This window comes from Ailuropoda melanoleuca, chromosome 1, assembly GCF_002007445.2.
Source record: "Ailuropoda melanoleuca isolate Jingjing chromosome 1, ASM200744v2, whole genome shotgun sequence".
NCBI classification, from domain to species: Eukaryota; Metazoa; Chordata; class Mammalia; order Carnivora; family Ursidae; genus Ailuropoda; species Ailuropoda melanoleuca.
The window spans coordinates 46,420,879-46,442,459 of record NC_048218.1 but is presented as its reverse complement, the minus strand read 5'-3'; the positions used below and the strand labels follow the sequence as shown (position 1 = coordinate 46,442,459).

At 33.9% G+C, this 21,581-nt stretch overlaps 2 protein-coding genes across 5 annotated transcripts in view; both read left to right on the top strand.

Annotated features, from left to right (window-relative positions):
* Positions 1-16,817, top strand: part of SENP7 (SUMO specific peptidase 7) — a 129,368-nt gene extending 112,551 nt beyond the window's left edge. For all 4 annotated transcript variants that reach the window (XM_011222114.3, XM_019797313.2, XM_011222113.3 and 1 more), the window contains 8 exons: positions 1,685-1,807; positions 5,597-5,689; positions 6,330-6,454; positions 7,239-7,291; positions 12,252-12,295; positions 12,389-12,457; positions 13,130-13,280; positions 14,947-16,817. In XM_011222114.3, coding sequence (XP_011220416.2) covers positions 1,685-1,807; positions 5,597-5,689; positions 6,330-6,454; positions 7,239-7,291; positions 12,252-12,295; positions 12,389-12,457; positions 13,130-13,280; positions 14,947-15,084 — 796 coding nt within the window. In that variant the 3' untranslated portion in view covers positions 15,085-16,817. The remainder of the gene's footprint in view (positions 1-1,684; positions 1,808-5,596; positions 5,690-6,329; positions 6,455-7,238; positions 7,292-12,251; positions 12,296-12,388; positions 12,458-13,129; positions 13,281-14,946) is intronic.
* Positions 16,818-16,945: 128 nt separating this feature from the next.
* The window catches only part of IMPG2 (interphotoreceptor matrix proteoglycan 2), a 76,136-nt gene continuing 71,500 nt past the window's right edge, over positions 16,946-21,581 (top strand). The window contains exons 1-2 of the mRNA XM_019797314.2: positions 16,946-19,595; positions 20,048-20,299. Coding sequence (XP_019652873.1) covers positions 19,511-19,595; positions 20,048-20,299 — 337 coding nt within the window. The 5' untranslated portion in view covers positions 16,946-19,510. The remainder of the gene's footprint in view (positions 19,596-20,047; positions 20,300-21,581) is intronic.

Genomic DNA, 21,581 nt, shown 5'->3' with positions numbered 1-21,581 from the left:
TTTTTTTTTTTTTAAAGATTTTTTATTTATTAATTAGACAGAGATAGAGACAGCCAGCGAGAGAGGGAACACAAGCAGGGGGAGTGGGAGAGGAAGAAGCAGGCTCATAGTGGAAGAACCTGATGTGGGGCTCGATCCCGTAACGCCGGGACCACGCCCTGAGCCGAAGGCAGACGCTCAACCGCTATGCCACCCAGGCGCCCCCACTACTATTCTTCTTAAACTACTCCATGCATGAAATTCCCATTAGAAACTTATATTAATTTTTTATTACCTGTCAAAATGAGTTCAGGCACTTTGGCATTTGAGAGTCTTGATAATTTGACACTATCTTTTCAGCCATCTACTAATAACCTTGTATGTGTTACATAGTCCAGCAAAATTGAATCGTAAATAATTTACTAAACAAAGCCCATTCTTATTTACTCTTCTGCCTTAATGCCCTGTTTGTCTTGATTCCGGAAGACTTTCCTCTTCATCTCGACCTGTTGAAGTTTTATTCCTTTTTCAAGGTTTCTCTCAAGTGGTACCTTCTTGAAACTTTTCCTGATCTTCTAAACAGATATTATTAACTCCTATAATACTTCATTTGCATCTCTTTTATAGTACTTACAATATTTTGCCTAATTTTAAAGTTGGTTGGTAACATTATGATCTTTCTTCTCCTAAATGTTACGCATCTTACATCTTACTTACTTTTGTATTCCTATAACAGTATCAAATTTATATTTGGTGAGATGAAGTGGATCATATTGTTAGTTTTTATATGTTTTATTGGAATTAACTAATACAATTTTATTCCTGATTTATTTCTAGTAGTACTTTTCTGTACTTCCTTTTCACTGAATTGCCTGTATCTCTGTCTCATTGACTTCTTTTCAGAGGCGATTCTAACTTTATTTTTTAGTCTACTTTCTATTTATTTTTTGAATTAATGAATAACTTTCAAGTAGTAAGGTATATAAATCGAAAGTGTACAGCTAATGAATGTTCACATATTTATGCACCCATATAATCATCATTCAGATCAAGCTACCACTTCCAGCACATCAGAAGCATCCTTTTTGTCTCCTTCCATGTAGCAAAGCCTCCCCATAACCACATTAAAAAAATTTCAAATTGTGTTTGTCTTTTATGCTTTTTTAAAAAAGCAATTACAAGGTCATTTTTGAACCTGCATAAACTATTAAGAGTAGCAGAGTTCTCTAATTATGAGGGGTTTCAGCACTAAATCATTGAATTATAAGTTGAAGTTGAATTATATGTTGAAGAATTTAGTAGAAATGGAAATTTTTCTAGATTTATTGTAGGAGTGTCATGGTTTCAGTATTTGATTAATTTTTCCTTCTGTACTCACTCTGGATTGTAAGCTATATGGTGGCAGATACTTTCCACCCCCTCTTATTTTATATCTTGGTGTAAATATTGGTGCTTGGTACATGTTAGGAATTTGATAAATACTTGTTAAGTAAGTGAAAGAATAAGCAGGCAATTTCTGCTTTAAACAATCTTAATGGAAAATGAGGTTAATAAAACCCAAAAAAACTGAAATCAGAGCAAATTACAAGATTGGTTTGAATCTAATTTGCCATAAAAATGAAGATTTCCAGAATACATAAGGCAACTGGGAGAAGACCAGGTAAAATCTAAAAATAACTACTTTTGTGGTGTTGCTATTTTACAGGTATCTTATATTGGAGAAGGCATCAGATGAACTTGTTGAGCGAAGTCACATTTTTAGTAGCTTTTTCTATAAATGCTTGACAAGAAAGGAAAATAATTTAACAGAAGATAATCCAAATCTTTCGTAAGTCAGTCTTTCAATGTACTTAAGTTTAAAAAGGAAAATATGCTATTTTGATGTTTCTAAGTGAAAAAACTTCTTACAGTATTTCCTAGAGTGAGCAGTATTACCACTTGTGCAGGTTTTTTTGCTCCAAGATATACTTCTCACCCTCCACTGTTCTGTTCCCTATCACAGAAGGCTGACTCTTGCAGGCTGCACTTCCAAGTGTATGTTCTGTGGGGGACACTGGAGGTTGGAGGGCAAGGAAGGAAAAAGTCAGGTTACCCTCTTTGCCTTAGGCAGTGATTTTTGGCAGTGGCTGTATTTCCTCTATGGGTTTTGTCTTTTACTGGACAGATCTGTAAGAGTGCCAGATCCTATCTGGAGGTACTACTGCTTCTTCCCCTTAGCCCGTTAGTGTAGGGATGTAGCTATTCCCTCCTTTGCTAATCTCTGGTTGCCTCTCTGCTCCCTTTTTGGCTTTGCACTTTCTCCATCATCACTGTAGCCAATTCTCTGCAGTACATTTTATCTGTCTTAAAATATAGGGTGTCTTTTGATTTCCTGGTCAGACCGTCACCAAAATACTACTCTTTAGTTAAACTAATGTAAATTATACAAAAAACGATGTTCACATAATTTAGCTTATAATCAGAATTAATGGGGTGGGATATATGGAAGGGGAAGATTTATTAAATAAATCTGATACTTAACTTTTTTGATGCCTTCCTGTTTTATTTTATATATATAGAAATTGATCTTACATTTTAAGATTGCTAGTCAGTGTTTGGCATAATCACCTAGAAACTGATGAAATGAAAGCAGGTAGAATTTGCTGTAGTTTTAAATTTTAAAATAATTTTTAAAAATTAAAATTTGATATTATATGTTTGATCATATATAAAAGTAATATAAAACAAATATACGTAAGTCGCATATTCCAGNTAATTTTTAAAAATTAAAATTTGATATTATATGTTTGATCATATATAAAAGTAATATAAAACAAATATACGTAAGTCGCATATTCCAGGATAAGATATATATATGATACTATGCTTAGATACTATAGTTAGTATCTTATACACACACACACACACACACACACACCCCCACAAGTTGACCCTGGAACAAGATGGGTTTGAAACGTGGGGGTGCATTTACATGCAGATTTTTATTATAAATGCAGTACATGTAGTTACTATAAATGCTGTACATGTACTTTCCTTATGATTTTCTTAATAACTATTTTTTGGACACCATCTATCTTTTATTTATTTTTATTTTTTTAGTATTTTCTCTAGCTTACTGCATTATTTTTATAATACATTATATAATACTGTACATGATAGAATACATATAATGTACAAAATATGTGTTAATTGATTTTATGTTATCAGTAAGACTTCTGATCAACAGTAGACCATTAATGGTTAAAGTTTTGGGGAGTCAAAAGTTACATACATGGGTTTTCAACTCCATTGGGGGGGTCGGTGCCACTAACTCCCTCATTGTTCAAGGGTCAACTGTGTGTGTGTCTGTGTGTGTGTCTCTCTCTCACAGACAAAAACTCATCCTAATGCTTGGCCTGATATATATGTAATTAGTATTCACAAAGAATTTCTATAAATCTGTAAAAAAATAAAAAGCCCAGAATCAAGGTGGTAAAGGATATAAACCTTAATGGTAAATAAATCTCCAGCAAGAGGCTTAAACTACTAGTGTTAGGAAATTGCAGACTAAATGATTCACAAACTCATTACTATGGATTATGAGATGCTGACAGATCTGGCTTCTGTCCATCTTCCTAAACACATCTCATGACATTCTTTCCCCTCACTTATCCTACTTATTAAGCTCAACCTACCTCCTTTCAATTTTCAAATATGTGAAGCTCTTATTTTCTGATGAAATTTCTTCTCCTGGTACTTTTTTGTTTAATAACATGATCTCTAATTGTTTGTTTTGTTTGCTTGTCCTACAGTTAAGCATCATGAGGCCATGAACTTCATCTGTCTTATTTTCTACTGTATCCGTAGTGCCTTTTGCTCAGTGCTTGAACATACTAGGAACTCAAGAGAATAATAATTTTTTTTTAAAGATTTTATTTATTTATTCGACAGAGATAGAGACAGCCAGCGAGAGAGGGAACACAAGCAGGGGGAGTGGGAGAGGAAGAAGCAGGCTCATAGCAGAGGAGCCTGATGTGGGGCTCGACCCCATAACGCCAGGATCACGCCCTGAGCCGAAGGCAGACGCTTAACCGCTGTGCCACCCAGGCGCCCCAGGAGAATAATAATTTATCTTACTGAATGGGGAGAAACTGTTAGACATTTAATTGAAGATTTTCCAATGAGTTAGGAACTGAGAATAAGAGATTATATTGTGTTCCCCAAATTCTCTCCTGTTCTCCTTGCCCCATCCAGTGTCTCATATGTTAGCAATCAAATAAGGTTAGCATAATCAGGAAATCAAACACCAACATAACAAAACAAAAGAAAACCAGGTCTCTATCTTTAAGATTTTCTTTGTGTTTTTTAAAAGATTTTATTCATTTATTAGAGAGAGAGCATGAGCAGAGGGACAGGCAGACTGCCTGCTGAGTGAGGAGCTGGACGTGAAGTGGGGCTCAATCCCTGAACCCCGAGATCATGACGTGAGCTGAAGTCAGATGCTTAACTGACTGAGCCACCTAGGCACCCCTATCTTTAAGGTTTTCAAATGGAAATACAAATTAATAGGCTATTTACTAGTTGAAAATAATTGTTTATAATCACTGAAGTGGTTGGATCATTCTGAAATAAGAAAATTCAGTAAACATGGGACTTTCAATTATTTTATAAAGTTAATCTACATAGTGTCTATAATTTCTACCACATTTTTTCCAGCTCATTCTATATTCCATCTTCTTCCCAATATTTATCCATGTGAGTTTGGTTAGATATTCGGATGAATAGGGGTGGGACAGAGATGTCTGTTTCCTATATTACTTGGAACTTTAAAAAAATAAATATAAAAGAACTTAATGATTTGTTTTATTCTGTGCATAAAAAAGAGGTTCCTGAAGGGACTGACTGAGCCAGAAGTCACATACCATCTCTTTTATGTCACTGTTAAATACCACCCCTTTCCTGAATTTTTTTTGATATTCAAACTTGGTTTGATATCTTCCTTCCTTAGTTTTCCTGATAAGATAAAGAAAATTATTTCTGTGTCCCAATTGTTTTCTAGGTGGCTTTTCTAAATACTATAACGTAATTCCTTTATATTTCTTATGACACTTATATTTTAGTTATTTGTTGTAGTTGTTTTCTGCCCTCATTATTTTGTAAATTCCTTAAAGGTGGTGTGGGTGATTTTTATTAATTGTTCATAGGAACCTATTGTTGAAGAAATAAAATGAAAGATGGACGAATGGTGGGTATATTTTAACACCTCTGTCATCACAGATAAAACATTTAGATGATTCTCTTAAGGTTTTATCATGTCCACATGGAGCTAAACTGAGTAAATAGAAATAGCTGTTTATGTTTAGTTGCTGAACTGCTTTTGGAATCTATAAAACATTTTATAAATTGCTTTTATTCTATGACATTATTGTTTATGAACAGTGATTAGGTTTAAGAACAAACAGGAGTTAATGAAAAGTGATGAGTATTATATATCTTAATGTGTGTTAAATATTATTTATCTTAAAGAGGATGGTTAAATAAACTGAACCTAGCATTTTTCAGTGTATAAAAATGACTCTTGAAACCGGTATCTTAAATTTTAAATTTTTTATATGTAAAATATCTTTTATATTCTCAGAATGGCACAGAGAAGACATAAAAGAGTAAGAACATGGACTCGTCACATAAACATCTTTAACAAAGATTACATTTTTGTGCCTGTAAATGAGTCGTGAGTATTTCATATTATTTAAAAACAAAATTGGAGAGTACAGAAAAAAATATTTTGTGTGTTTTTAGGTTAATAATCAGTAAAAAGTATGGGTATGTAAATTCCAGGTATTATTTTAAATTTTTTCCAAAGAAATGGCTAAAACTACGAGTTACGTATATTAGATTTTGGTTTGACAGTGGTTATATTGTAAGTATAGTGAAAAAACTAAAATGACAAATGCCCACAAGACTGTATTGACTGAGACATTGAGTTTTTCTTTCTTTGACTCAAAAGATTTTCTGAATAGAAGATCAAAAGATTTTAGGATGAATCTTAAAATATTAACGAGAACAAGCTCTTTAAGCACAAATAGAAAAAAGGTGATACTGTGAGTCTGTTTATTCAAACAGTTCCTCAATAGGAAGCACTGATTGGATGAAAGTAAATAAATTTGAAATAACTTAGATTTTACCCTAAATAGTCTTACTGCTTATTTACTTTTGGAATGTATATTCCATATTGTGTCAGATATTACAGTGGGCTTCTTCAGAATTGGTATGAAGTTTGTTATACCCACTTTCTCAGCTGTAGGTCTAGAACACATTCCTCTGCATTGTTTAGATTTTGTGTTTTTAAGATTGTATTTCTTTTTCAACAGCTCTCACTGGTACCTTGCAGTCATTTGTTTTCCATGGTTAGAAGAAGCTATATATGAAGATTTTCCGCAAACTGTATCCCAGCACTCCCAAGTTCAGCAGTCTCAACATGACAACAAAACAATAGGTGATAAACTTAATGTCGATAGTGTTTTTAATAATGACAACAATAAAATGATTATAGTGAACAATATGAAGTTAAAAGATAGTGTAGTTTTTTATCGTGAAACTTATTAGAAGAAAAAATAAGAAATCTGAAATTTTAATGATAGATGCCCAACCTCATGTATAGCCATATGTAATTCTTAAGTTATACTGTTATGTCAAGTTTTGTTGTAGCACTTTTTTAATCTTGCTAACATGACTAGGAATTCATGTAATGGATCTGCAAGCATAGACCAGTTCAGGTCTTTTGCCTCCTTGGTTAAATTTATTCTTGGGTATTTTATTCTTTTTGGTGCAATTGTAAATGGAATTGTTTTCTTAATTTCTCTTTCTGCTAATTGTTATTAGTGTATAGAACTGCAACAAATTTCTGTGTATTAATTTTGTGTCTTGCAACTTTACTGAATTCATTTATTTTAAGAGTTTTTTGGTGGTGAAATCTCATGTTTTTTTCTTAACATCAATCAACACAGTTTTTGTTAACACTAGTAAACTGGCTAGGTAATATCAGGTCTCTTAAAATTCTTCAATGATTTTTCTTGTTATAACCCAAATCTTAATTAAGTAAGCAAATAAGTCTACTTTTTTGAGAAAAAAAGTGAAAATTATGTGTTTTATAGCTGTAGTCTAAACAGTAAGCAGAATTATTAATAGCCATTATCATTAATACTGGCCCAAACCACATCTAAATATTTTGCATTGGACATAAAATAAACACTCATTACTGCTTTATTATTTCTAACTAGATAATGATCTACATAGTACTTCAACACTGTCTTTGGGCACAAAGGATTCCCATGTAAGTATGTTCTTTTAGATATAAAAGAAGGAAAACTCTTGAATGTAATAATTTTATCTGTAAAATAGAGCCTAGTGAGGTGTGGACTATGATGGATATTGTTGGGCCATGATAAATTGTGCTGTTTTATGGTTCTTTGATGTATTTTATGGGGATGGGAGAAAGAATAAGAGAAATGATCATTCTTCTTGTATTTGTTTAGCTTACTTTAACTTTTTTGATTTGTTTATTCAGTAATTTATTTGGTCATTTTGGTTGGTTCCTTTTTAGATGTACTTTATTCTTCATTATGTCAGCATTTTTTTTTAGCTTAGTGTAATCAGCACCTAAACAGCCATATATATATATATATATATATATATTTAAAAATTCTTTTTATTTGAGTCTAGTTGACATACAGTGTTAAATTAGTTTCAAGTGTACAACATAGAGATTTGACAAGTTTAAATGTTATGCTATGCTTACCACAGGCATAGCCACCATCTGTCACCATATAGTGCTCTTATAGTATCATTGACCATATTCCTTATGCTGTGACTTTTATTCCTGTGATTTATTTATTCTATAACTAGAAGCCTGTATCTCCCACTACCCCTTCACCCATTTTGCCCATCCCCTGACCTTCCTCCCCTCTGGCAACCATCAGTTTGTTCTCTGTATTTATAGGTCTGATTCCGCTTTTTGTTTGTTTATTCATTTATTTTTTTAGATTTCACATATGAGTGAAATCTTATGCTATTTGTCTTTCTCATTCTGACTTATTTCATAGCATAGTACCCTCTAGCTCCATCCATGTCATTGCAAATGATGACAAGATTTCATTCTTTTTAATGACTAGTACTCCTCTGTGTGTGTGTGTGTGTGTGTGTGTGTGTGTGTGTGTACCACATCTATATCAATTCATCTATTGATGGGCACCTGGACTGCTTCCATATCTTGGCTATTGAAAATAAATAATGCTGCAGTAAACATAATGGTGCACATATCTTTTCAAATTAGCGTTTTCACTTTCTTTGGGTAAATATCAAGTGGTGGAATTACTGGATCATATGATATTTCTCTTTTTAATTTTTTGAGGAAGCTCCATATTGTTTTCCACAGTGGCTGTAGTAAACCAATTTACATTCTCACCAACAGTTTATGAGGATTCCTTTTTCTTCACCTTCTCACCAACACTTGTTATTTTTTGTCTTTCTGATTTAAGCCTTTCTGGCAGGTGTAAGGTGGTGTTTCATTATGGTTTTGATTTGCATTTCCTTGATGATTAGTGATGTTGAACATTTTTTCATGTGTTTGTTGGCCATCTGTATGTCTTCTTATGTCTGTTCAGATCCTCTGCCCATCTTTAATTGGATTTTTGTGTGTGTGTGTTGAATTGCATAAGCTCATTATGTATTTTGTATATTAACCCTTATCAGATATATATTTGGCAAATATCTTCTCCCATTCACTAGATTGCCTTTTCATTTTGTTGATGGCTTCTTTTGCTGTGCAGAAGCTTTTTATTTTGATGTAGTCCCAATAGTTTATTTTTGTTTTGGTTCCCACTACCTCAGGAGACAAATCTCAAAAAATGTTGCTAAGGCTGATGTCCAAGAATACTGCCTGTGTTTTCTTGAAGTAGGTTTATGGTTTCAGGTCTCACATTTAGATCTTTAATTTTGAGTTGAATTTTGTGTATGGTGTAGGAAAGTGGTCCAGTTTCATTCTTTGGCATGTAGCTGTCCAGTTTTTGTGACACTATTTAATTGAAGGGACTGTCTTTTCCCCATTGTATATTCTTGCCTCCTTTGTTGTAGATTAATTGACCATATAGGTGTGGGTTTATTCCTGGCTGTCTATCCTGTTCCATTGATCTGTGTGTCTCTTTTTGTGGCGGGACCATACTGTTTTGATTACTGTACCTTTGTAGTATAGCTTGAAATCTGAGGTTGAGCTACCTCCAGCTTTGTTCTTCTCTCTCAAGATTGTTTTGGCTATTTGGGGTCTTTTGTGGCATCATACAAATTTTAGGATTATTTTTTACCAGTTCTGTGAAAAATACTATTGGTATTTTGATAGGGATTGCATTGAATCTGTATATTACTTTGTGTGGTATGGACATTTTAACAATGTTAATTCTCCAAATCCACGAACGTGGTATATCTTTCCATTTGTTTATTTGTCTTCAATTTCTTTCATCAGTATTTTACATTTTCAGAGTACAGATCTTTCACCTCCAAGGTTTATTCCTAGGTTTTTTGGTTTTTTGTTTTGGTGTAATTGTAAATGGGATTGTTTTCTTGGTTTCTATTTCTTCTATTTTGTTACTAGTGTATAGATGTGCAGGAGATTTCTGTATATTAATTTTGTATCCTGCAACTTTACTGATTTCATTTATCAATTATGTTAGTTTTTTGATGCAGTCTCTAGGGTTTTCTATATATACTATGTCATCTGCATATTGTGACAGTTTTACTTCTACCTTACCAGTTTGGTTCCTTTTTATTTCTTTTCTTCTCTGATTGCTGAACTTCCAGTACTATGTTGAATAAAAGTGGTGAGAGTGCACATCTTTGTTCCTGGTCTTAGAGGAGAAGCTTTTAACTTTTCCCCATGAGTATGATGTTAGCTATGGGCTGTCATACATGAACTTTATGATGTTGTTGAGCTGTGTTCTCTCTAAACCCACTTTGTTGAGAGTGTTCATCATGAATGGATGTTGAATTTTGTCCAGTGCTTTTTCCACATCTATTAAGATGATCATATGGTTTTTGTCCTTTAATTTGTTAATGTGATGTGTCACATTGGTTGATTTTGTGGATACTGAACCATCCTTGCATACCTGGAGTAAATCCCACTTACTTGAGGTGAATGATTCTTTTAATGTAGTGTTGAATTCAGTTTGTTAATATTTTGTTGATGGTTTTTGCATCTGTGTTCATCAGATATTGGCTTGTAGTTTTCTTTTTTGTAGTGTCTTTGTCTGGTTTCAGTATCAGAGTAATGTTGGCCATGTAGAATAAGTTTGGAAGCTTCTCTTCTATTTTTTTTGGAATTGTTTGAGGAGATAGATACTAACTCTTCTTTCTTTTTTTAAAAAATTATTTATTTGTTTTTGAGAGAGAGAGAGAGCAGGGGGAGAAGCAGAGAGAGAGGGACAAGCAGACTCCGCCCTGAGTAGAGCCCAACATGGGGCTTGATCTCAAGATCCTGAGATCATGACCTGAGCCAAAACCAAGAGTCAGTCGTTTGACTCACTGAGCCACCCAGGCGCCCCCTAACTCTTCTTTAAATGTTCGGTAGAATCATCTATGAATCTATCTGGTTATTGACTTTTTTTTTTTGATTACTGATTCAGTTTCATTACTAGTAATTGGTCTGTTTAGATTTTCTGTTTCTTTCTCATTCAGTTTTCGAAGATTGTGTGTTTCTAGGAATTTATTCACTTCTTCTCAGTTGTCCAACTTGTTGGCATGTAAGTTTTCATAGTAGTTTTTATAATCCTTTGTATTTCTTGGGTGTTATTTCTCATCTTTCATTTCTGATTTTATTTGAGTCCTCTTTTTTCTTGATGAGTCTGCGTAAAGGTTTATCATTTTGTTTATATTTTCAAAGACCCAGCTCTTGGTTTCATTAATCTTTTCTATTTTTTGTTTTAGTTTTCATTTCATTTATTTCTACCCTGATCTTTATTATTTCCTTCCTTCTAGCTTTGGGCTTTGTTGGATTTTTCTTTTCTAGTTAGTTTAGATGTAAAGTTAGATTGTTTATTTGAGATTTTTCTTGTTTTTTGAGGTAGGCCTATATCGGTATAAACTAACTTCTTAGAACTGCTTTTGTAGCATCCCAAGGATTTTGGACTGTTGTGTTTTCATTTTCATTTGTCTCCATGTATTTTCTTAATTCTCTTTTTGATTTCTTTGTTGACCCATTGGTTTTTTAGTAGTATGTTGTTTAGCGTAAACATTTTTTGTTTTGTTACCTTTTCTTTTATGGACCTCCAAACTGGTATGCATAGTCTAGATTTGGTGCCTTAATTGACTAAGGTAGCCACCTAGTGATTTTTTTTTTTTTTTGTACGTACAGAGAGCAGCAGCCTTGCTATCCTGGCATAGGCTTTTTTCTTTACTCTTACTGGTATTAGGTGGGCAGAAGGAAGGAAGTTTCCTTTTCTCTCTAACAGTGATATGATAGGGGAGTTTCTTCTTACTTATACAAACAGGCTTCCCAGGGGTGCTTGGGTGGCTCAGTTCGTTAAACGTCTACCTTCGGGTCGGATCATGATCCCAGCGTCCTGGGATTGAGCCCTGCGTCAGCAGGGAGCCTGCTTTTCCTTCTCCCTCTGCCCCCCCAACCACACTTCACAGCCTCTCTCTCTCAAATAAATAAATAAATAAAATATTAAAAAAAAAAAACAGGCTTCCAAATTAGGTTCCTTGGAACACTTGTTCTAAGATGCAGATTATGATAAAAGGATTGTAAGGTCAGGTAAGTTGGGTAAACCCTGTCTTATTCCTCTTAAAGATTCACTGTTACATTAGAATAATAAAGGTGCTGGGAAGTTTTTTATTAAAGAAATCTGCTTAAGTTTGATCTGTTGTTTCTCAAATTTGTGTCCACCAGCATCATATGTTGAGTTAGAAAATGTATGTAAGGGTAGGTTAAATTAACTTGTTTATCTTTGCTTAAGATGGTAACTCTGAATAGACGTAACTAAAATTCTAGGTTTTTAGGCTATGTTAAAGTTCTGTAACTTCTTGAGGCCACATGTAGAAGTGTATAAGATAATGTATCACCAGTATAAGAAAATAAATCAGTGAATTTCTGAAAAGATGATGTTGGCTCACTTAGATGATGAAAAGAGCTCTTACTTGAAATTTTAATTTCGGAGTATTTCAGACATTTTAAAGAGTAACTGCATATTAATTTATTCAAACTGGTTTTAATTGCAAAGTCATAAAAATTCCTGTTATTTCAGAGTACTGAGACGAATACATCAGTACCAAAGAAAATGTGTAAAAGGTAGGTAAATGCTATAATAATAGTTTTTCAGATATTTAAATTTACTCCATATGCAGATATGTACACCTTGATTTTTTCTTTTGCTTTTCGTAGGCCATGCATTCTCATACTAGATTCCTTGAAAGCTGCTTCTATACAAAACACTGTTCAGAATTTACGAGAGTAAGTAATGACAATTTTACCCTCACTCTGTTATCTAAAATCTCAATAATTTTGAAGCTATTATAAGAATTACTAAAATGACTATATCAGGAATTATATTTTATTATGTATTTAGATGACATCTACAAATCTAATCAATAATAAATATCCCCTATTGTATGTTAATATTCAAGTATTAATATTTCTCAAATATTAACTTGGATATATTGAAAGCAAATTCAGAATTTGTATTCATAACTGAGCAATAAGTGTAATTTTACAAAGCATTGCAGATATTAGTGGTTATCAAAAGTATCATTTTAGAAAAAGTAAGAACTTTTTCACATTTTTATTACGTGTGTGTGTGTATAATTTTGTAATGTACTATAGGATCTGGAAATAGCTAGCAACTAAGTTTTAAAATAATTTATCAGTTTACTTCCTAATATAAGTGAGTTTGTGAGTGTGAGTTATGAAGTTGAGTTGTTGAAAAAAGTCTAGATTTTAGTTTGAAACTCAGATGATTTTCTTTTAAGTAGTAACCCTTGAAGCCTTACATACTATAATTTATACTGTTAAATTTAGAAATTTGACTTGAGGCAACACATCTGGCAGCAAATGTTTTTCCATCTTTGTGTTGAATAAAAATAAAGGGATTTCTACTAGAATCACTGTACTTTTTGATGATTCAAGGTATTTAGAGGTAGAGTGGGAAGTTAAAAGAAAAACTCATCGTGAATTCAGCAAAACAAACATGGTGGACCTATGCCCTAAAGTTCCTAAACAAGATAATAGCAGTGATTGTGGAGTATATTTACTGCAATATGTGGAGAGCTTCTTTAAGGTATGTAAAGATGTAAATAAATTTTTTATTCACAATTACCAGCATATAATCACAAATTACTGGATAAGCAAAGAACCAAGAAAATATTACAGGTAATCAAGAAAGAAAAAAAAATAAGACCACATATAATCCAGATACTGGAGTTATTTAACAGATAAGAACTTTAAAATGATTTGAGTAATATGTTAGAGAAAATAGTCAAAGATGAACAAAATGGATAGGGATGGTCTACCAAAAAAAACAAGTGGACATTCTAGAGCTGAAAATGCATAATAATATATCTGAAATTAAGAACTTACTGGCATTTGTTGTGATGAGCATTGGGTTTTGTATGTATGTGATGAATCACTAAATCCTACATATGAAACTAATATTATGCTGTATGTTAACTAAGTGGAATATAAATAAAAATTTAGGAGTAAAAGAAAAACGAACTTACTGGTTAGATTTAATAGCAGACTTGGATATAGCAGAAGACAGCATTAGAACTTTTAAAAAAAAGGGCAAGAGAAGGAATTCCACTGTATTTCAAAGGAAAAAAAAAACAGTATAAGAGACAAGTGTGATACAAGTGAAAAAGTTTAATTTACGTGTAATTAGAGTTCCAGAAGGATTAGGTTGGAAGAGAGAGAAAGGCAGACAAAAATTTGAAGAAAAAATTTCAAAACTATAAAACCCATATATTGGGGGCACCTGGGTGGCTCAGTCGGTTATGCATCTGCCTTTGGCTCAGGTCATGATTTCAGGGTCCTGTGATCCAGTGCCGCATCAGGCTCCTTGCTCAGCAGGGAGTCTGCTTCTCTAGCTCACTCTTCCTCTCACTCTCCTTCTGTGAGAGTGCTCATTCTCTCCCTTTCTCTCAAATAAATAAGTAAAATCTTAAAAAAAAAAAGACCCATATATTCAAGAAGCTCAGAAAACCATAAGCTAGATAAATGCAATAATGAGCACAAGTGTTACTTTCTAGCTCATCAGTGATACTATAGGTAGCAGTATTGAGGAGGAAGTTTTAAAAGGAATCACTCTTTGCTTTTTAAACTGTCCACTCATTACTTCAGTCATTACCAGCATTATTTGTGAAGCCCTTCTCCCCTCTCTGGAGGTCGGGGGAGCAGGGTGAGACTGAAAGTTGCAACCCTCTAATTGCATTATTGGTTGTCTGGCAGCCAGCCCCATTTTTTGGTGTGGTGTTATGAAAATGGGTACAGGAGTAGGGTATTTTTGACTGGTACTAAAGGTGCTTTCAGGGGCGCCTGGGTAGCGCAGTCGTTAAACGTCTGCCTTCGGCTCAGGGTGTGATCCCGGTGGTGTTCTGGGATCGAGTCCCACATCGGGCTCCTCCGCTGGGAGCCTGCTTCTTCCTCTCCCACTCCCCTGCTGTGTTCCCTCTCTCGCTGGCTGTCTCTCTGTCACATAAATAAATAAAATCTTAAAAAAAAAAAAATAAAGGTGCTTTCAGCACATAAGGGTTATAGTACACAGAACTTTTGGTATAATTGGGGAGGAATGGTAATACATAGTTTAGGTAAATTACAGTATATAAATTATATCTCAGTAAAGCTGTTATTTTAAAAAGTTAGCAATTTCTCATTTCTTACAAAATGAAATTAAAACAAATTCGAATTGTACTGCTAAAGTGATTGTATTCTTTCTTTTCTTTCACTAGGATCCTATTGTTAATTTTGAACTTCCAATTCATTTGGAGAAATGGTTTCCTCGTCATGTAATAAAGACCAAACGGGAAGATATTCGAGAGCTCATTTTGAAACTTCATTTACAGCAACAGAAGGGCAGCAGTAGCTAGTTAATCCGTACAAACATGACACAGATGTTCTGTAAGATTACTGGAAAGCCGCTTACCAGCATTCGTGTTAGTCGGCTCACAGAGAACAAAATAACGTGTGGTAGTTTTATAAGTCATTGAACAGTATCTGAAATATATAAGATATATGATTAGATTGTTGAGATCTCATAGATGCCGTGGAAAATGGGGGTGGTATAGATAAACTTACTAGATAGAAGTTAAAATTTCATAAATATTTGATATTTTTCTGATTAAATATGCTTCTGATTATGCAATAGCATATGTAAATGTGGGAATGTTTTTGTAGATAATAAAATTATGTGATCTGTACTTCCATATAACTGGGAGTTGAGGGGAGTTAGGTCCTCCCTGGTGCCAGCCCCAGTGCTTGTCAAGTTTGTTGACAAGTCACATTATATTGTAATTCTATTCTTTGCAGCTCAAGCATGCAGTATGAATACTGTGTATTTTTTAAAAGAAGAATTTAGTATTAAGGCTTCAGAAAATGCCATTTACGGCATCCCTTCTGTATAGTGTAAAAGAAGACATGATGTTAGGAAGATGATAAAAATTGACTCTTTCAAAGCGCAGCTTATTTTTCTCAATTGCTAAATGGAACTGTTACTCTGCTGTAATTGTTATATGTCCTCTTTTTCTTTTGATGTCGTATGTGGGGATCTGAGAATTTAGTTCATTCATTCAGAATGAAATTTGGAACAAAAAACTTTTAACTGTCCAAAATAGGTTTTTTAAAGTTATGTATGTAGCTCAACTTAGTTTATTTGAGGTATAGCTTTATCAATATTGATTTCCATCCTATTCTGATATCTTAGAATGTTTATACACAGTTTCTGTAAGTATAGAAGATAAAATTGATGTCCTCATAACTTTAATTAAAAAATACCCTCAAAATCTTATTTATTAATTGTTAGAACTAAATATATAATTTTATAGCTCTGTTTACCCGGTATTCATCTGCAAAGCCAGGTTGCTCGAATTGCTTTTATATTTTTAAATCATAGTTTTTAGAGACCTGTGACCCCCATGGAGCATAAGTTTTTATTAAATGTTCAGGTAACAGTTTTGAATTCATGTGATGATGGTGGTATTATATGATTAAGGACTTCACAACCTTTTAATGTTATGAGGAAAATTTTGAGGGGACAATGATACTGTATTTTCTCAGATAAGAAACATGTTTTCTAAGAGTATTATTTTAATCTTCTGTTTTAAGCATCTCTTGGATTTATATTGTTAACTGTATATAAAGCAAAAGGCTTTATAAAAAGTGAAGCAAAGGCAATTTAAGATAAAGCTAAAAGTTGGAACATTTTATTTCAAAATCATGTGAATTCAAAGTTGTCAGTTAAGCCTCAGTGTTTTTCAGTTTTTGTTAATCTTGTCACCATCTTTATATTGTTAAAGATATTTGTCTTTTGGAGATTTCTTATAAAGATGGTTATAATTACATGTTTTCATTCCCGATTTGTGTGTGTATGGGAGGGGACTTTTTAAAATGACTATTAATTATTTTGTACATCTAATTTTGGGAAAGCAAGTATGTAATACATCTTCTAGTGACTTCTTAACTTTTTTGTTTGTATGTTTTTCAGAGGTACCACTGTCCTTTATCATGTTTTGAAGATTGTTTAAAATTCATTTTCCTAAATTTATGTGGAAATAATGTGTTGAATATCAACATTTTATATTAAACATGTTTCCAATTCATTAAATTGAGGTGTAATTTATCTTTTCTTAAGAAACATGAACCATTCTTAGAAATAAATGTTCAAATTTATGATTTCTAGTCCATATCTTTTAACTGATGCTTAGATTAATTTTTCTTTCTACCTTAACAGGCATATAGTTAATTTGTTCATTCAGGAAACATTTTTGGAGCATCTACTAATAGGCAATTTGCTAGGTACAAAAAAATGAACCGCAGCTTTTATTCTTGAATCATTTATAGTCTAGTGGGAGAAATGGACACATTAATAGTTTTAATATTCCTAGGAAAAACTGTAATAGAGTTTCTTGGGAGCTCAGGAGGGAGTTCATCCTAGTTCTGTGTGTGTATATGTGTATTTGTGCGTGTGTGCATGTATGAGTGTGTGCGTGTGTGTGCGTGTGTGAGCAAGAGGTGGTAGAAAGGTAGTAAGAGAGTTGTCACTGGACAGGGAAAGTCTTCCCAGAGAAGATAATACTATTTTTAATTTACAACTCTTGGGATAAAAAAAGTAGTAGCTTTTTTTTTTTTTTTGAATCCTGTCTGATCACTTTAAGTAGGACTTAGAAAAAGTTTAATGCCGCTTATAATCAGCTTGTTTTCTTTTATGTTATGGGAAAAAGTAGGGCTCTTGTTGTACAAAGCCCTTTCTAATCTTGTTCCAATCTATGTGCTGTCCTCATCTTTCCAGTGTCACCTAGTTTTTAATCATATAAAATTATTCTTTTATGCTGTAATTGCTTTTGGCTTAGCACCAAGCTTAAGCCTTTTCTTCATAGCAAATTATCTTGGGTTTTCTTTCTTTCAGTAGTGTTTCTTTGGAAATGTACTGAGCTAAAATAAATGTGAGATGTCATTTGTATTCAGTATTTTTTTTAATTGTGAAAATGACCTCTAATTGTTGAACTATGTTTGGTCTGGGAGAACTGTGAGTAGACATGCATACTCTGAAGGCCTGCTTGACCAGAACTATATAAAACTTTATTGGAAAACATAGGCTTTTCCTTCCTTTTGTAGAGTCTCTTGTAACTGAACTTGTCCTTGTGGAAATTTGGAAACTTTGCCCAGAGGCCATTAAAAGACAAGTTTTTGTGGGTATCAGGCTTCCTTATGCTGATATGGTCTACACCCACCCAGCTGGTCTCTTCTCTTAAAACTGAGTGCGTCCCTTTTGGGGGCTGAAGAAATTGGGGTCAGGGCTATTTTAGGATTCTCAAGAGAAATGTGCTTTAGATCTTTACAAAACACTTTTTTTTTCAGAGAACTTCACTAGAGGTACATGACAAGATGTAAATCCAGTGCTATTTGATTGTAAATCCTAACTTTCCCAGGGGCTTTGACTAATTTAATTGCTTTCTACTAGGTTTATTTGATAAAAACAACTGTCCTACTACAAAGAATTTTATCTGGTCCCATTGTGGTAAAAGATAACCTTTCTTGGTTAGGAGTTCCTCATGTACAGAAACACACTGGGCCTCATGTGTAATAGATAATTTAGCAACACAGTTGTCATGTGGCTATCATTTTTATTGTATGCTTAGTATGTACCAGGCACTATTCTAAGCATTTTCTGTATATTAACTAATTTAATCCTCACAACAGCTCTATCATGAGTTAGCTTTACCTTTCCTATCCCATTTTATATATAAGGAAGAAGATGTTAAGTGGTGATAACCAAAGATTTTCAAATTTCTTTCTTTTTTTTTTTTTAAGATTTTATTTATTTGTCAGCGTGCACAAGCAAAGGGAACAGCAGGCAGAGGGAGAAGCAGGCTCCCCGCTGAGCAAGGAGCCCAGTGCGGGACTCATCCCAGGACCCTGGGATCATGATCTGGGCTGAAGGCAGACGGTTAAATGATTGAGCTACGGAGGCCTCCCTGATTTTCAATTTTTTTTTTATCAAGGAGAGAAATTTACATGACAGTAACTATGCCAACAAGAAATAGTTCCAGGAAAACTAGCTAAAGCTAGTTTTGTACCTAGCCCTGTATTTCTGAAATAGGTATAGTCAGTCTGGGCTTATAAATCTTATGCTTACAAATCATAGGTCCTAGGGGCCCCTGAGTGTTGCAGTTGGTTGAGCTTCTGACTCTTAGTTTTGGCTCAGGTTGTGATCTCAGGGTGACATCGAGCACTGCATTGGGCTCTGCACTCAGCATGGAGACTGCTTGATACTCCTCTCCCTCTGCCACCGCCCCCCCACTCTTTCTCTCTCTCAAAATAAATAAATAAATCTTAAAAAAACAAAACAAAACAGGCCCTAGAAGAACCCAGAGAACTTGTGAATCTATCAGGTTCAACGAACAGATTCAGAAAAATTGTAAAACTCCGTGAATTATATGTGAAACATTGTTTTTAACTGGACCGCTTGTTAAAGGCAAAGAAAGTGTCTGTAAAGAGCTTAGCTGGCTAGATTAGAATAAAGAAATTGTCTCTCCCCATCTGTTCTAATTAGCTTATCTCTTCTGCTTTCATAACTGTGCTGCTTATTTCAGAAAAGAAGTGAGAGGTATTTTGAAAGGACACCATTTTTTATTTAAGCTAATTTATAATGGTTTTGGAACGTTTGTCAATTCTCTATAAACAAACTTTTAAATGTTAGACCTTTCCTATAATAATTCGTCACTGGAAGTTTTAAGTCTTTTCGGGTGCTCAAGTTAAGGATTTTGGCTTCTCCTCATTCCTTCGATTTTGGCCCAAATGATTATGTTTCCTCATTTTGGGAAGATTTCTCTGGGTATTTTGATATTTGTCGTGATAGAAGGAAACCTTACATCATTAACAGGTATTTAAAACTCTATATTATTTTTATTTGTCCTTATATTTGTAGTATATTCTCTTTAAAAATAACATTATTTGATATGACTGTTGTAAGAAGTTGAATCAAATGCTGTTCTATTAGTCTTTGGTATTGCTTCATTTAAACTTTTAAAATCTCTCTAATAATTTTGGTTTTCTTCTTTAGTAATTTGTACTTCAGACTTACTTCCTCTTATTTCTTGTGTTGCAATTGGATATATAGTTTTTTCAATAACTAAGAATCTTGAAATAAAGGAGTAGGAGTTAGATGGAGAAAAAATGGACTGCTCACTCCTCCCCTCTTTAGGCATGCATGTCTATAATCTGAGCAATGACTTTAAAATTGAAATGGGGCACAAAAGTCAGTTTTTATTTGTTACCTTTCATACTGTGTTTTCATTCATTATCCGAAGACTTGTCTATGCTTTCACTCTGTAGCACAAACCTACAAGTCTTTAGAAGATATCCAAGAACCCAAGCGTGCAGTTCCTTTTTTCCTGACTGACTCAGAATCCACAGATACTTCTCTTTCTCCTGAAAAGAAACTACCTCTGGACCACAGAGAAATTGAGAAACAGTGGTTGCTGAGAAGAAGGAGATCTATTCTGTTTCCTAATGGTGTGAAAACCTGTCCAGGTGAAAGTGTGACAGAGGCTGTGGCAAACCATGTAAAATATTTTAAAGTACGAGGTAAGTAAACATCCGAACCTTGGGGCTTTGTGATGTAATTCAAACATAGTCCTAACATGTTTGTTGTATCTTGTGAAAATTCAGTTTGTGATAATTTAGACAGACACTGAACCAAATATTATCCTTGTATTAGCTATGGAAAAAGGACTTGCTAAAAGTATAGCATTTATCTAGCTTCAAAGGAAATTTAAGCGTGGAAATCGCTTAAATCTTTTAAGCACATCAAAAATACCAGTTTGTGTTACTGGAAAGTTTAATTATTTTTACTTCATCATTAAGTAATTTGTCTAAATATACCCACAAAATATATTTTCCATGGTATACGTACCTATTTGGGTAATCAGTTACTTTATATACATAGAAATATAATTTTCTATATTTTATAGTCTAGACATTGTGCGGATTCATGACTAGTCTCTGGTTGGTACACATAAACCTTATTATGTCTAAAATGATGGTGCTTCTCACAATGGATCTGAAAGCAACAGAACTAGGATTTTATGTATTTATATATTTTTACAGCTTCTATTTATTTATTTTAGAGAGAGATAGCGAGCGAGCATGCGGGGGGGTGGTGGTTAGGATTGGGGGGAGGGCAGGCAGAGGGAGAGGGAGAGAAAGTTGACTCCACACTGAGCCGGAGCCCAATGCAGGGCTCGATCTCATGACCCTGAGATCACAAACTGAGCCAAAACCAACAGTCTGTGGGATGCTTAACTCACTGTGCCACCCAGGTGCCCCCAGGATTTTATTTTGACTAAACAATATTATCCTTGATCGAATCCCTTTTTATTCTGTGAATTCATATTCTCTTTCTTAAATTTACTAACCAAAATTGCTTAATTGACCATAATACATCCCTTAGATTTGAAGGAATCTCAAACTTCGCTTTTTGCTGCTCAAGAGACAATAAAAAGCAGTAAGATGGATGTGATGCTAGTAAACTAAAGTGGAGATGGATGATTAAATGGTAGTAAAATCAGACTTGCTCATTTATGTATTTATTCAACAAATGTTTATTGGCCACTTATATTGTCCATGCCCTGGGCTACATGGAGCTTCAGTCTAAGCTGCTACTTTATCTTCTCCTTTTTTACCTTCCTCCATCTTGTCCTTCTCCTTCCTCCTCCTCCCTCACTAAAGCAAGTGTTTTTTTTTTTTTTTTTTTAAAGATTTTATTTATTTGACAGAGAGAGAGACAGCCAGCGAGAGAGGGAACACAAGCAGGGGGAGTGGAAGAGGAAGAAGCAGGCTCATAGTGGAGGAGCCTGATGTGGGGCTC